Source organism: Phaseolus vulgaris, chromosome 10 (assembly GCF_000499845.2).
Source record: "Phaseolus vulgaris cultivar G19833 chromosome 10, P. vulgaris v2.0, whole genome shotgun sequence".
In the NCBI taxonomy this organism is placed as follows: Eukaryota; Viridiplantae; Streptophyta; class Magnoliopsida; order Fabales; family Fabaceae; genus Phaseolus; species Phaseolus vulgaris.
Genome location: NC_023750.2, coordinates 2,512,453 through 2,525,957, shown reverse-complemented (window position 1 = coordinate 2,525,957; position 13,505 = coordinate 2,512,453). Strand labels below are relative to the sequence as shown.

Here is a 13,505-nt window from a genome sequence, read left to right as displayed (position 1 = left end):
CAAAGCAAATGCGTGAAGAGACTATGAAAACTTCACTGGTATATATGTGGCATATAATGGATGGTTGAATAGGTGTTTAATGACAAATTCTGCATGCATTTCCATTGGTTCTTTCTACATTGAAACTCACAACTCGTAAATGGTATATAATGGGTGGTTGAATAGGTCTTTTTAATGACAAATTTTGCATGCAACTCCACTACTTATTCTTATATCGAGACTCACAACTCCTCCATTGGTTCTTCTGCATCTCTTTATAATTTCAAAGGTATCCTTTGAACAATCAATAACACCTTCTCTTTAAAGTATAAATATCGGAAGCTTCAAACTAACATTGGATTTAGATTTAAAATGTAAATATCAAATGTAATATCGGGAGATCCAAAGGCCGAATAATCGATAAGACAAAAAAAGTGGAAACAGATGATAAACCGCGATTAATCATAATTAAGTCAGTTTAATCATAAACCATGATTAAGACATAAATGGACCTTCGTCCGAGTCCAAAAGAAGGTCCATAACAGCTGAAGTCCAACACAAGTCTATAAATATCATAAGAAATTCAATACCCGAGGTAATTTTTTGATCTCTAACACACCTACATATTATATCTGGACTGACTTGAGCGTTGGACCCGACTTTGTAAGAACATCAAATTGTATAATTTAATTTATGAATTTAATTTTATATACTGAATTGTATAATTTAGTAAAAAATCATGAATGCAGTATTAAGGTTTGAAAAAAAATAGTAGATGAGAGATTGAACAAATCTTATTTTACTAAAATAGACTTTCATAATTTCTTTGTAAGTGGGTCTATAGTTTGTAATTATATCTCAATAGTTATTGAAATAGTTTTAGTTTATTAAATAACTTTAAGAAAATTATATGACACTTGAATTTGGAATGGGGATTACGATCAATGAAGATTTCTAAAAATTGTTCCAAAGATTTTTCATCTTTATTTTTTTGTGAGGATTTTCTATTCAGAAACCAAGTTTTTCGACATAAAAAAATGTTCACATGAGAAAAATCTCAAAGTTGACCTCAATTTAGGATTTTGTATAGTTCGGGTTCGTTTGGTGGATATGAATTCTTCAGGAAGTGGGTTAATTTTTTCTATTTTAATTTTGAAATGAATAAAATGAATATACCAAATCTTAAGTAAAAAAAATTACAACTGTGATTTTAATAATTATTTTTATAATGGACTATGACTTTATATAATTTACTACTAATTTTTTAACAAAAAATTATCATACCAAAATAAAATTTAAAATATGTTTAAGTTTATAAACATCATAACATTATATTTAGATGGGGTGATACCCAAAAAATTATAATCTTCTTTCCATATCCAACCATTATTATCCATTTTTATTTATCCAATATTACGTGTTCACCCGAATCAAATCGATCGTACACCTATTTTTTTTTTCGAATTTCTTCAGGTCCAGTGAATCCTTTTTACTCATGAATTTTTAAAAATATTTTGACATCTTATTTATTAAAGGGTAAGTGGTAAGTTTATTACAACACGTATAAATAATTATTTAACTTTCTATTTTTTTATTCTATTATATATTTTTAAAAATTGTATTTTAAAATAAAAACTGTTTAAAGAAGTATTTATTCCAACACTCTTTTTAAGTTTCCCAGATCATCTTTCAAAATTGTCGACTTGACGAACATATCATCTACATATACTTCCATGATGTTTCATATCAATTTCTGAAAAAACTTGGTCCATAAGTTAGTGATAAGTGGCCCCTACGTTTTTTTAGACAGGAGGATATAACCTTGTTGTAAGTTAGTCTTGTTTGTCAAAATAGTTGTTTCTCCTTGTTCGACGGGTACATTATTATCTGGTTGTACCCTGAGTATGCATCCAAAAAATTGAGAAGTTCATACCTTGTCATGTTATCAATCAATCGGTTTATGCAAGACAGTGAGTATGTGTCTTTGGGACAAGCTTTGTTGAGGTCGAAGTAATCCACACACATCCTACATTTAATACTGGGCTTGTCAAAGGTTAGGCAATTTTTCTCAAACTCTGCCCTCGAATCAAGATCCACCTTTCCGAGCTCCAACGACTGGGGGATTGGTTCTACAAGCTCCTTGGTATCATTGTAGATCTCTATATTGCAGATTTTTAATGTTTTCCTCATGTATTGGTCTGTTGATTTTTCTACCTCCTCTAGGTAAACCAGGTCTTGGCTTGATCCTGGTTTAGCCGACCTTAACTATGTAAGGAAATATTTTTAAGTTTTGGGTGTAGCATTCTCAGGTCACCTTTGGTTCGGCCTTGACATTGATGATCTCACCCTATTCACCCGAGAATTTCATTGCCATATGGGGTGTTAATACCACAACCTCTAACTAGTTTAGGGTTCTTCAGCCAATGATGACATTATACAACGTGCCAACGTCAACCAAGATGTATCGGACTGTTAGAGACTGATATGTCTCCCTTGTGTCGAAAGTGGTAAGAAGGTCAATGTACCCCTTTGTATGAACCCTTTCCCTAGCAAACCCGACCAATGGGCCAAGGTAGGATTGCACATGTGTCTAAGGAATGTCCAATTTCTAGAATACCGACCAAAACAAGACATCGGTTGAAATCCCTTAAGCGATCAGGATCCTTTTAACTCTTTAGTTTGCGATAGTGGTCGTGATTACCACTGGATTGTCTTGCTTGGGGTCCTGAATGAAAAAATATTCGTTGGTGAAGATGATGTTTGGAAGGGAACAAGGTAGTAGGAGGCTGACCAAGTTAATGCTCCTAAGATGCCTCTTTCTGGCCGAGCTCGTATGCACACCGCTCGCGAAGCCTTTGATTATGGTATTGATTTTACCACGCCCTATGCTTACCTCGGGCATTCCTGGGTTTTCTTGTTTGTGGTGGGATTTTCCTACCTCGGGTTGAGTAGTCCTGAATTTGCTTCTCTCGAGAGTTCCCACCCGATATGAGTCTTTACCTTGTCCATTGCGTTGTTCGCCTCTTTGTCCCCGACCACAACCCCTAAAATATTTTTTGCCATGGTCATTATAAGCCTGATGTATGAACTGGTTCAATGCCCCTAATTTGACTATCTCTTATAGGAGATCTTTCACCTTAAAACACTCCTCCGTGTTATGCCCTTGGTGTCGGTGATAGCTACAATGCTTAGTGAGGTCTTTTGAAGGATTGTTGGGGGTCAATGATGGTAAACAGACAAGCTCCAAGTTACAGGAGTCTGAAAGACTATTTCTCTTTTTGTATTGAGGGGAGTGTAATTTTCGAACTTTCCTTATCGTTTCCTCTTATAAAGGTGAGAAAGTCGTCGAGGGTGGCGCCTTTATAGCCTTTCGTCAAAGTGTCTGCATTTTCCTCGATGCTGATGTATATTGTTGCCCTTACCCTTAGTTGGTTCATGTCCTTTGAAGGTTCAGAGTACAAGGTGTCCAAGAGTTTTCCTCGACATAAACCAACAAGGAGGGCGTGTATGGCCATCACCGGGTGCAAGTCGAGCATATTCATCGTGGCTCGGGAAAATCGGGTCATGTATTGCCTCAAGCCTTCCCCTTTTCTATGCACAACGTTGTGCAAAGATGTTGAGATTGCCACTATTGGGTTATAATCGATGAACCTGGCTAGAAAACGGGTGTAGAGGGTGTTGAAAGACTCAACCATGTTCCTGGCAAAGAGTAGTACCATTCTAAGGCTACTCCTATCAATGCACTTGGGAAGAGCCTACCGTGTACGACCATATTCTCCAAGGATAGGTTGACATGTGTCATGTATGCCTTGACATGGGCCTCGAGATTTGAGGTTCCATTGTATTTCTCTTGGTTGGACCATTTCCACTTTTGCGGTAGCTAGGTCTTCATGACCCCAGAGGTGAAGGGGTGGAATCCCTCAATGTTAGCCTTCATTGTTTCGTTGAGCAGGGTATTGGGCACCACTTTGAAGGGTTGATATTCGTATCCCCAACTCTCTCGCCATGATGACCTTAGTGCGGTTGTTAACCGGGTCTCCCTCGATGATGACCTGCATTTGTAGGAATGGGAGGGTATCGTCCTGGGTGTGGTCATCATCCTACAGGCTATTTGATCCTATAGTGTCTGCAGCTTCGCCTTGTGTTATTCTTTCAAGGACGCTATGTCCTTTTCCATTTTGTCTTGTAACTGGGCGAGGGCGTTTTCTATTGTTCTTTGCAAGTTTTCCTTGTTCCTTCATAGATGGACATCAAGTTGGCTATTCAGGTTGGGCTGTTAGGAACTCATCTTATGGAATGTTCAATGTTATAGTAGTCATGGGATGGATGTCAAATATTCTTACCGGATATGTACTCAAAAGACATCTTGGTGAGAATCTGAATGTTCCAACAAATGTATTTTCCAGCTGGTCTCCAACAAAAAGGGAAAGTTTACCTGAAAAAGACTTTCCGATGCTTAAGTAAGTAAAAATACAATGATGATGATATAAGTGTGCAAGAGTATGAGAGTATTAAATAAGATATATCGTACTTTCTGGAGAGTTGATATTCATAGATTATTTTCAATGATGATCATTGAATTGATGACCATTTATTACTTCATAAATAGTCATTTAACTAAAATCTATTTGAATAAACTATTTTATTCAATAATTATTATTATAAGCTCAATTATAAAATATATTTTATTCATAATTATTATTAATAACAATGAAAATTCGATTATGAAATATACACTTAAGAGCGTAAATAACAAATACGAAACGGTGATCGTTTTGTGCATTTTAATTTCATATAAACGGCCTGCATTACGTTTAACACTGAATTTTTCAGTTCGTATGTGACGTGTGTGCATATATCACCTTTTCGCTTTCCAAACTCTTCATAAGAACACCAAACTCCGCGGATCTAGATTCCCTACAGTAACCATTGTTACCTTTTCCCACACTCACTTAATTCAAACCATTCATCAATATCCCACGGTTCACATTCAGCCCTACCTCTTTCCATTTCCAATATACAACATAAAATCCCAACCGTAGATTCTCATCAACGACTCTACTTGTCTGATTGCACCAAACATAAAAGAAATGACCATAGCAAATCTCATCCACCAAACCGCACCATCAACACCGTCCACTTCTTCATGTTCATGTCTTTGCCTATAAATACTCACGCATAACTCAAACCAAAGTCAAACCACCAAAAAGCAGTGTTTGAAAATTTTTCTTCCTAATTGTGCTTATTATTATCGTTATTGAGAAAAAAAATGGCTAAGTTAATCCAATTCTTTGAGTTGAAGACAGGGGCAAAGATCCCTTCTGTTGGGTTAGGCACATGGCAAGCTGAACCAGGAGTTGTGGCAAAAGCTATCACCACGGCCATTCAGGTAAGTCAAACTTTCTTTCAATTAATTTTTCCCCCTTTTTCAATAATACAATCTCCCAAAGAAAATTTCTGTCTAAATCATTGTTAATAATTTTTTCAGACGACGAATAAAATGATAAAATTTTAATGGTTAAATTTTTTAATACTTAGCGTAGGTTTTTTAGATTTATCTGTTTTGGCAAACATTTCTGTTGTTTCGATTTTTCCTATGTAGGAGTGATTACTGATTTTGATGTCGGGTCTCTGTTGTTCAGGTTGGATACAGACACATTGATTGTGCTCAAGCTTATAACAATCAAGCAGAGGTAATAATAATTCAAGCTGATAACTTTTATTGTTCCGGGTCCATTTTTGTTTGTCATCTTTTCAATTATTAATTTTGTCATATTGCCTTTGCTCTGTAATAACATCTGAACTGTGGAGAATTGTTAATTGTGGGATGTTTCAGGTTATGCTATTAATGTTTTATAGTTTTGTTTTGATAAAAATAGAAAAGCAGTGAGAACTCAGTCAATTTTGGAAACTAATTGACATTTTATTTTGAATCTTGGTTTTTACAGATTGGTTCTGCGCTTAAGAAGGTTTTCGATGATGGTGTGGTGAAGCGTGAGGACTTATGGATAACTTCCAAACTCTGGTTTGCTGTCTTCTGAAAATTGTGTTCTATGTTTGAACGTCGGAAAGGGTTGTGTGTTTGGTTGCTGAATGGAGATCCTTTGCTCTGTTGGCTATATTTTCAGGTGTACTGATCATGCTCCAGAAGATGTGCCAAAAGCTTTGGATAAAACATTACAGGATTTGCAACTTGACTACCTTGATCTCTATCTGGTAAGCATGCATTATGTTTACTGATAATGTGACTCATATAATGGGACTCATGATTTCAATGAATAGGATATTATTGTCTCTTTGAAAAAGAGGGTCTAAGAGTATATTGTTAGCATTATTTTACAAATAAGGCTTTCACAAGTGAATAAAGTTCAATGGTTTCATTCATGTAATTCTACTAACTTTGGTTATCTGGGGTTCGTTCAGTATTATCTTGAGTCTCTTCCTTCATACAAACTAAATTGATTTATGCTGTAGATCCACTGGCCAGTCCGCATGAAAAGTGGATCAGTTGGATTCAAGAAAGAAAATCTGATTCAACCAGACATTCCCAGCACATGGAGAGCAATGGAGGCACTCTATGACTCTGGCAAAGCTAGAGCCATAGGAGTGAGCAATTTCTCTTCAAAGAAGCTTCAAGATTTGTTGGATATATCAAGAGTACCTCCTGCTGTTAACCAAGTGGAATTGCACCCAGGATGGCAGCAGCCAAAGTTGCATGCATTTTGTGAATCAAAAGGAATACATATTTCTGTAAGTATGGAATATGTGATGCATACTTGTTGGTACTTTCACATAAATACAAGCCTGTAATCCTATAAGTTCTTACTTGCAAAGAAAATGATCACTTTTGGTGAAATTGTCTACAGGGCTAGTTGAAAATGGATTTGGTTTATACTGAAATTAAATTGATGGTTTCTCAACAACCATTCTTTATTCTTCTCATATTTGCATTCTAACTGTATATATGACGAATATCTTTCCAGGGCTACTCTCCACTAGGCTCACCAGGGAATCTGAAAAGTGACATTCTTAAGAATCCTGTTGTAGTAGAGATTGCAGAGAAATTGGGGAAGACACCAGCTCAAGTGGCCCTTAGGTGGGGATTGCAATCAGGTCATAGTGTGCTGCCAAAGAGTACTAATGAGTCCAGGATCAAGGGAAACTTTGATGTTTTTGACTGGTCTATTCCAGAAGAACTAATGGCCAAATTCTCTGAAATTAACCAGGCAAGTAGTTACTTAGTTAGGGTGTGTTTGATTTCTTTTTCAAAAGTTTTTTTCTAGTTTAAAAGATTCAATTAAACCCTACCTCCTAAGGTGTTTCTGGTATGTAGTTCCTTACCATCTTTAACTACCTTGTATGATGCTTGTGTGCCATAGCATTATAATCCCAGAAGTGGCCTTAAAGCTTGATTTTTTGAATTAACAAAAGGAATTTGGTCATGCAGGATAGGCTAATTAAGGGCACATTTTGTACTGACGAGACCTATGGTGCCTATAAGACCGTCGAAGAGCTCTGGGATGGTGAACTCTGAGAAGTGTCCATCATTGAGATGTTAACAGTTTCACTGTTCTTCAAGCAGATTGGTTCTTCCTTTTTACCTGTTAACATCTTAAAGCCACCAGTTGTAGTGATTCAAGTGTGTTGAGCCTTTTAGAAATGTTACTGTTTAAGAACACAGAATAAGGAACCAAGTCTTATTTTTCATTTATGATTATTGCATCTTCTATTCGATGTAAGAAAATTGGGTGCTGTGAATTTACATCCACAATGTTAAAGCGTTGTGTTTATAATTGTATGGTGTACTTGATTAACCATTGTAAGATGGAGATGTGAAACCTTAAATTAGGTGATGAATGGAAGCCAACCATGTTTTCTATAATTATTATTTTAGAGAGGTTAATGTTATGTTTTATCCACTGTTTTGACCTTATTTTACTGGTTGAAAAAAATTCTTACTTTTTAATATTTTAATAAGGATCCTAATTAATTATCAAACTTTGTAGTGTTTGGATAGAAAGTCTTATGAAGGTATTTTATGTTTATGGAAATGTTTTTTAACTTCTACCAAAAAGGTAAGTGTCTAAAATTTTTCAATGTTAAGAATTTTTGAAATAATTATTATGATTTGAAATTTATTTATTACTATTGATAAACGTTATTTTATGATTTAAGATAATTATTATGATGATTAAAAATTATTTATTAATGTTGATAAAAGTTGTTTTTGTGATTGAAGTTGTTATAATATCTTTTTAGATCATTTTACTATATATTAAATAATATTTTTTTTAGTAATGTTAAAAGATACTATTTCTTTATATGAATTATATTTTTAATTGACATTTGATATAACTTTTTTGTCTATATTTGTAAAAAGATAATTAATTATGAATTATTTTTTATCAGTGTCTTTAATAAAAATTTATATTAATTATGTTTTTAATTGATATTTGATATGACCATTTCTTTCCATACTTGTAATACTTATCTTTTTATTTTTAATTAACATTAATTATGAATTATTTTGTATTAGTGTCAATCGAAAATTGAAAAAATTGATAAGATAAAAAAATAATATCAATCATAATTAATTAAAAATATTATTTATATTAATATTTTTTAAATTAATAAGTATTTATTTTTTAAATAGTCTTTGTACATTTGACAATAATTAAAATAATTTATTTTAAAATTTTAGAATTAAAATACTTTATTTTAAAAGTTTCAAAAAAAATTGTACCACAAAACTACAAAGCATGCATTTTAGCTCAATATTATCTTTATATTCAATTTTAAAAACTAGATATTTTTAATATTTACACTTGTGTTTAATTAATGTAAAAATTTATAATGAAAAGTAAAAATAAAAAATTGTTAATATTTATATCTATATTTATCAATATTTTTTTTTTCAAAATAGAAAATAGGAAAGATTGGAAGAATATTCAATGGGTTTGGATTTGTACAATAACACATGTATAGCAATTATGTTTATTAAAAAAACCAAAATTTGGTTTTCTAATATGCACACCTCTTGTAAAAAAATATCAACTAGCATATTAGGTAAAGTAGAATATACAAGTCTATTTTCTTTATGCATCTCTTTATTATTAAAGGTATCCTTTTACTAATAGAAAATGTTTAAGAATTTGATTTAGATGATATAGTTTTGTCGTGTGCAAGTATCCGTTATATAGGTCAATTTTCATCTATCAAGACTTTCTTAACGTCAACGTCAATCTTTGATTACTTATATTGGCGATAAAAAGTGATATTAAATCAATAGAAAAAAACATAAAAATACCCTTTTTCTGCATCAATTATTGTTACTGCTGTAGTTTCGTTTTTCACTACACTTTTTGAAAGGAAGAGAGAGAGCTTGTTCTAAAAGTTTGTTCCATATTTTGAAAAACTTGTTCTACATATTCTGTTGTGAAAATCTCATTCTGAAATTCATGTATTTGTATTTCAGAAAGCTTGTGTTTAGAAGGTTTGTTCCAGAAGGTGTTCTTACAAGGATTATAATCTTTACACTTACTTTTCGTTGTCTTCGGTCTCTGAGCCAGGCTCTTGGCTTGATGGTGAAGGCTCTTCAGGTTATAGTGTACGCGGGTTGGAACTTATAAATTCACTTTGATGTTCAAGTTAATTTAGGTTTGAGATTAGTTCACAAGTTTTGGATTAGATTTTTGTACCTGGCGACTTGGGGTGTTGCGACTTGGGGTGTTCTCTTATTTATAGTAGTTATCTTAGACTTTTAATGGTACGAGTGAACGAATTAGGCTCAATAAGACCTACTAGCCCAATTGTATCTTAATCCTGATTTGCAGATGTTTTATTATGTATTAATTTCCAATTATGTGATTTAGACCTTTCGTGCGTTTGTTGTGTGCGAAACATGTTGAAGTGCTGGGATGCTGGTATAGATTCGGTCTCAGTTACTCGGCATCCCAACAGTATACTTGCCCCTAGGCTCGAGTGAAATGAAGAGTATCTTGGATATTTTTACAGAAAAATTTATTTCTTTGTCTTGTCCGTTGCATGACTAACTGGGCATGATGTTTTTAGATGGTCGCCCTTCAAGAAACGTTCACATCCGTTCTTTTTGTACCTCAGTTGTTTTATCTGCGAACTGCTATTCTTCCTAAGTATGGTCTCTTCTATCTCAATATGGATTGTTGCTCGCTCCCTTACCTCAAATAATGAGTGTGACCTATTTTGAATCAACGATTACCATATCCTCGTTTGGAGTTTGGAGTCTTACCGACACCGTGCAGAAAAAATTTAGGTAATCTTTGAGCAACTCTCCCTCCCTTTGCTTGATATCGAAGAGATCGGGCAATCGCGGAGAGTCAAATTTATTAGCGGAGAACTGTTCCTTAAATATCCTAGAGAATTGTGGGAAAGAAGTGATATGGCCGACAGGGATCACGCTGAACCATTGGAGAACGGTTCTTGTAAATAGGCTCATGAGCATCTTGCATCGAATGGCGTCTGACCCACTGATGTGAATGCAACAACAAGAATACATGATTCTTTGACATTCTTAGGAGCAACTTGAGTTGGTCATGAAATGGTACTTTACTTAGAATTGGATCAATGTTCTAATTCAAGAACTCACCAAGACTTTGCACCAAACCAAAGCTCATATGGAAGTCCATATATTGTCAAATGGAATCAAACAACAAGGAATGAAGAACAAGAATTGAAAGCTGGACAGAATTGAAATATACAGCTACTGCACCGAACAAAAAATGAAAACAAAGCTGGAAAACCCCATTTCAATCGGTGGAAATGAATGGAAAACACTTAAACATGGAAACTACCGAAAGGAATTGAAAGGAATGAAGGAAGGAACACTTATGGAATGAAGCTTGCTGGATTTGAGACCTTGGAAGTTCAGTCACGTCACTTGGAGCCATGTCCCAAGATAAGTGATGAAATACCGCCACTTGAAGCTCACCATTGGCACATAAGATAAGGCAAAGGAAGAAGAAGACACAAGGCTCACAATTTCTCTCTAAATTTGAGTATAGTCTCTCTACTTCTAAATTCCAAATCTCAATTTTACAAAGGCAAGCACCTTATTTATAGCCTAAGAGGTGCTGAAAAATAGGTGGGAAAATTCAAATGAAACTCATTTGAAATTCCCACAAAAAACAAGTCACATGGGAGGTGTGACCTTTTTCTACTATGACACCTCCTAAAAACTACACCTACACCCCCCTACTAAGTCACATGGACAATGTGACTCTCTCTAATACATTCACACCTATTTATTTAATATCCACACCTCCTACAAGAGTCATTCAAATGATGCTCTTTTATTTAATGCTTGGCCTTGCCCCTCATGGTTTGGACTTGGGCTTCTTGGACTTGGGCCTCATCTTTTGCAAAGACTAATAAGAAGAACTTTAAATGCTTTGGCCCTTGTCCATTTCTTCTATTGATAACATCTTTTTGATTCTTATCACCCACCCGAGATGATCATCTGAGCCCTAAAGGCTTTTAAATGGCTCTCAAAGATCTTCCACGCCAGAAAAAGGTGTAATCTTAGACGTGATAGAGTGGGGCGGTATGGGTTCTTCCATGATTTGCTGTGAGAATGGTTTGGGATCATCTCTCGATGATATGTCCGAGGAACGTGCTCGGACGTGGCGTCGGCAATGTCTGTGCATGTTTCTTCACAATTCCTCATTGGTTTTGCATAACTACTCATTAGCTTGGGTGTGTTCTTCCATGGTTCTCTGGGAGGCCTCTATTTCCTCCATAAGGAGTGCTTGATTAAGTCGCGTTACCCGAAGACGATCTTGATCGGCTCGGGCTTCTTCTCGTAGTCGTTCCTTCTCGGCTTGGGCTTATTCCCGAATCTGTTCTTGCTCTTGTCGATACTCTTCATTTTCTTGCTGGAGAGCTCTCATGGTCTTCATTATTTGTTGCAAACCTGGAACCTCGTCCCCTTCAGTAACTTGCGTTCCTTGTCTAGTGTTCTTCATTGCGTCGGGTTACTCGGTGCTTTACATATCGGCGTTTAGAGCGTTAGTGGGATCAGTTTTTACCGGGCCCCATGGTGAGCGCCAAATATTCTTGTCGGCTGACCTGGATCGAGTCTTGGTGGTGGATTATGGGCTAACTTTTGTTTTCTGTTGTTGCTGCTTTGAGATGCTTGAAATCCACAATGAGGAAAACTCCACCTGTTGATAAGACTCTGACAATCAAGTCAGTGAGAACATATAATTATGAGTATAGTGAGTAGTGTACCAAATTGCACTTACCTCTGTTCAGGGTCTTGAGCCCCTTTTATAGTACTCGTAGATCTCCCTAGAGTTAACAAACATAAAAATATTATGTTAATGTATCCCCTTTATTTTAGGGGTGCGGGTAGAGCATTATCTCTAACGGTTTACTTTCGTTGGTTCCAAAATAAATCATATGCCTAACTGATTCAATTATTCATCTAGTTATTTTTATTTTTTGTTTCCCTTTTAAATATATTTTTCTAGCTGTTTTGGGCCGACTTCTTACGCGTCATTGAACCCATTATCATTATGAGCCGAATTAAGTACATTACTCTCACATGAGGCATAAAACCTTACACTTTAATGACTCAAATCATGAATGGATTTAACTTGCGATTGTGATGAGACTCTAACTAGAATTAGCTTGATTTGGGATAAGAAATTGATCTACTTTATATTTTTTTGAACTTTAAAATACAAATAAACAAACTCAAAAAAGTTTTACAACTAGAGAAAAGTTTAATCTATAAGTGTGAAAACTTGTATCTAAGAGTGAAAAAACAAACATGAACACGGAGTAGAACAACAAAAACAACACAAGAAAGAATATAGAACAAGAATTCTTAGAAGTGTGACAATGAACATGAGTTTAGTCCATATTTAAGTGTAAAAATTTGCTTCTAAGAAGAAAAGACGAGCATACACCTACTACATAATAAGAATGAAATAAGAGAAGAGAACATAATATAAATTCAAAAATTCATAGAAGGAAAAGAGAAAATAAAAAGGGATAAACTTATGAGAGAATGGAGGTCGTCACACTACTTGGATAAGTTCCAAGATAAGTATTGATGGAATCATCACTTGATCAAAAAATCCAAGATAAAACTCAAACAAGAAGATATTTCTCCCTTCAAAGAACTCTAGAAAATACTTTAGAAAATCCCTCCCAATCAATATATTCAAGATTTGTTTACGAGGAAATGAGAGGATTATTTATAGCCTCTTGAAAACATTAACCTAAGTTAAATTCAATGCAAATGTTACATACAAATTTAATCTAATTTAATGACCAAAAATTCAAAGTGTATTAAGGAGGAAATTTTTAATTTTGAAATACCAAAGGGTAATGATGAAAACCTAGGAGATTTGGCCAAAAATTAGTTATGCTTTGGTTCATAATTTTCTTGCATCTTTCTTCTCCTTAACTTGTCTTTGGTCATGACTTTTGACCGAAAATTATGATGGCTTGATTAGGCTTGAACAACTCCTTACTTCTTTGTC

General features: G+C 34.7%; 1 protein-coding gene across 1 annotated transcript; it reads left to right on the top strand.

The window, feature by feature from the left end:
• The first annotated feature begins 4,801 nt into the window (after positions 1-4,801).
• On the top strand, positions 4,802-7,861 carry LOC137818679 (NADPH-dependent aldo-keto reductase, chloroplastic-like). Its single transcript, XM_068622238.1, has 7 exons — positions 4,802-5,368; positions 5,622-5,672; positions 5,928-6,004; positions 6,108-6,195; positions 6,454-6,729; positions 6,963-7,205; positions 7,427-7,861. Exons 1-7 carry the CDS (start codon positions 5,249-5,251, stop codon positions 7,511-7,513), a joined length of 942 nt encoding a protein of 313 aa, XP_068478339.1. The 5' UTR covers positions 4,802-5,248; the 3' UTR covers positions 7,514-7,861.
• Positions 7,862-13,505: the final 5,644 nt, after the last annotated feature.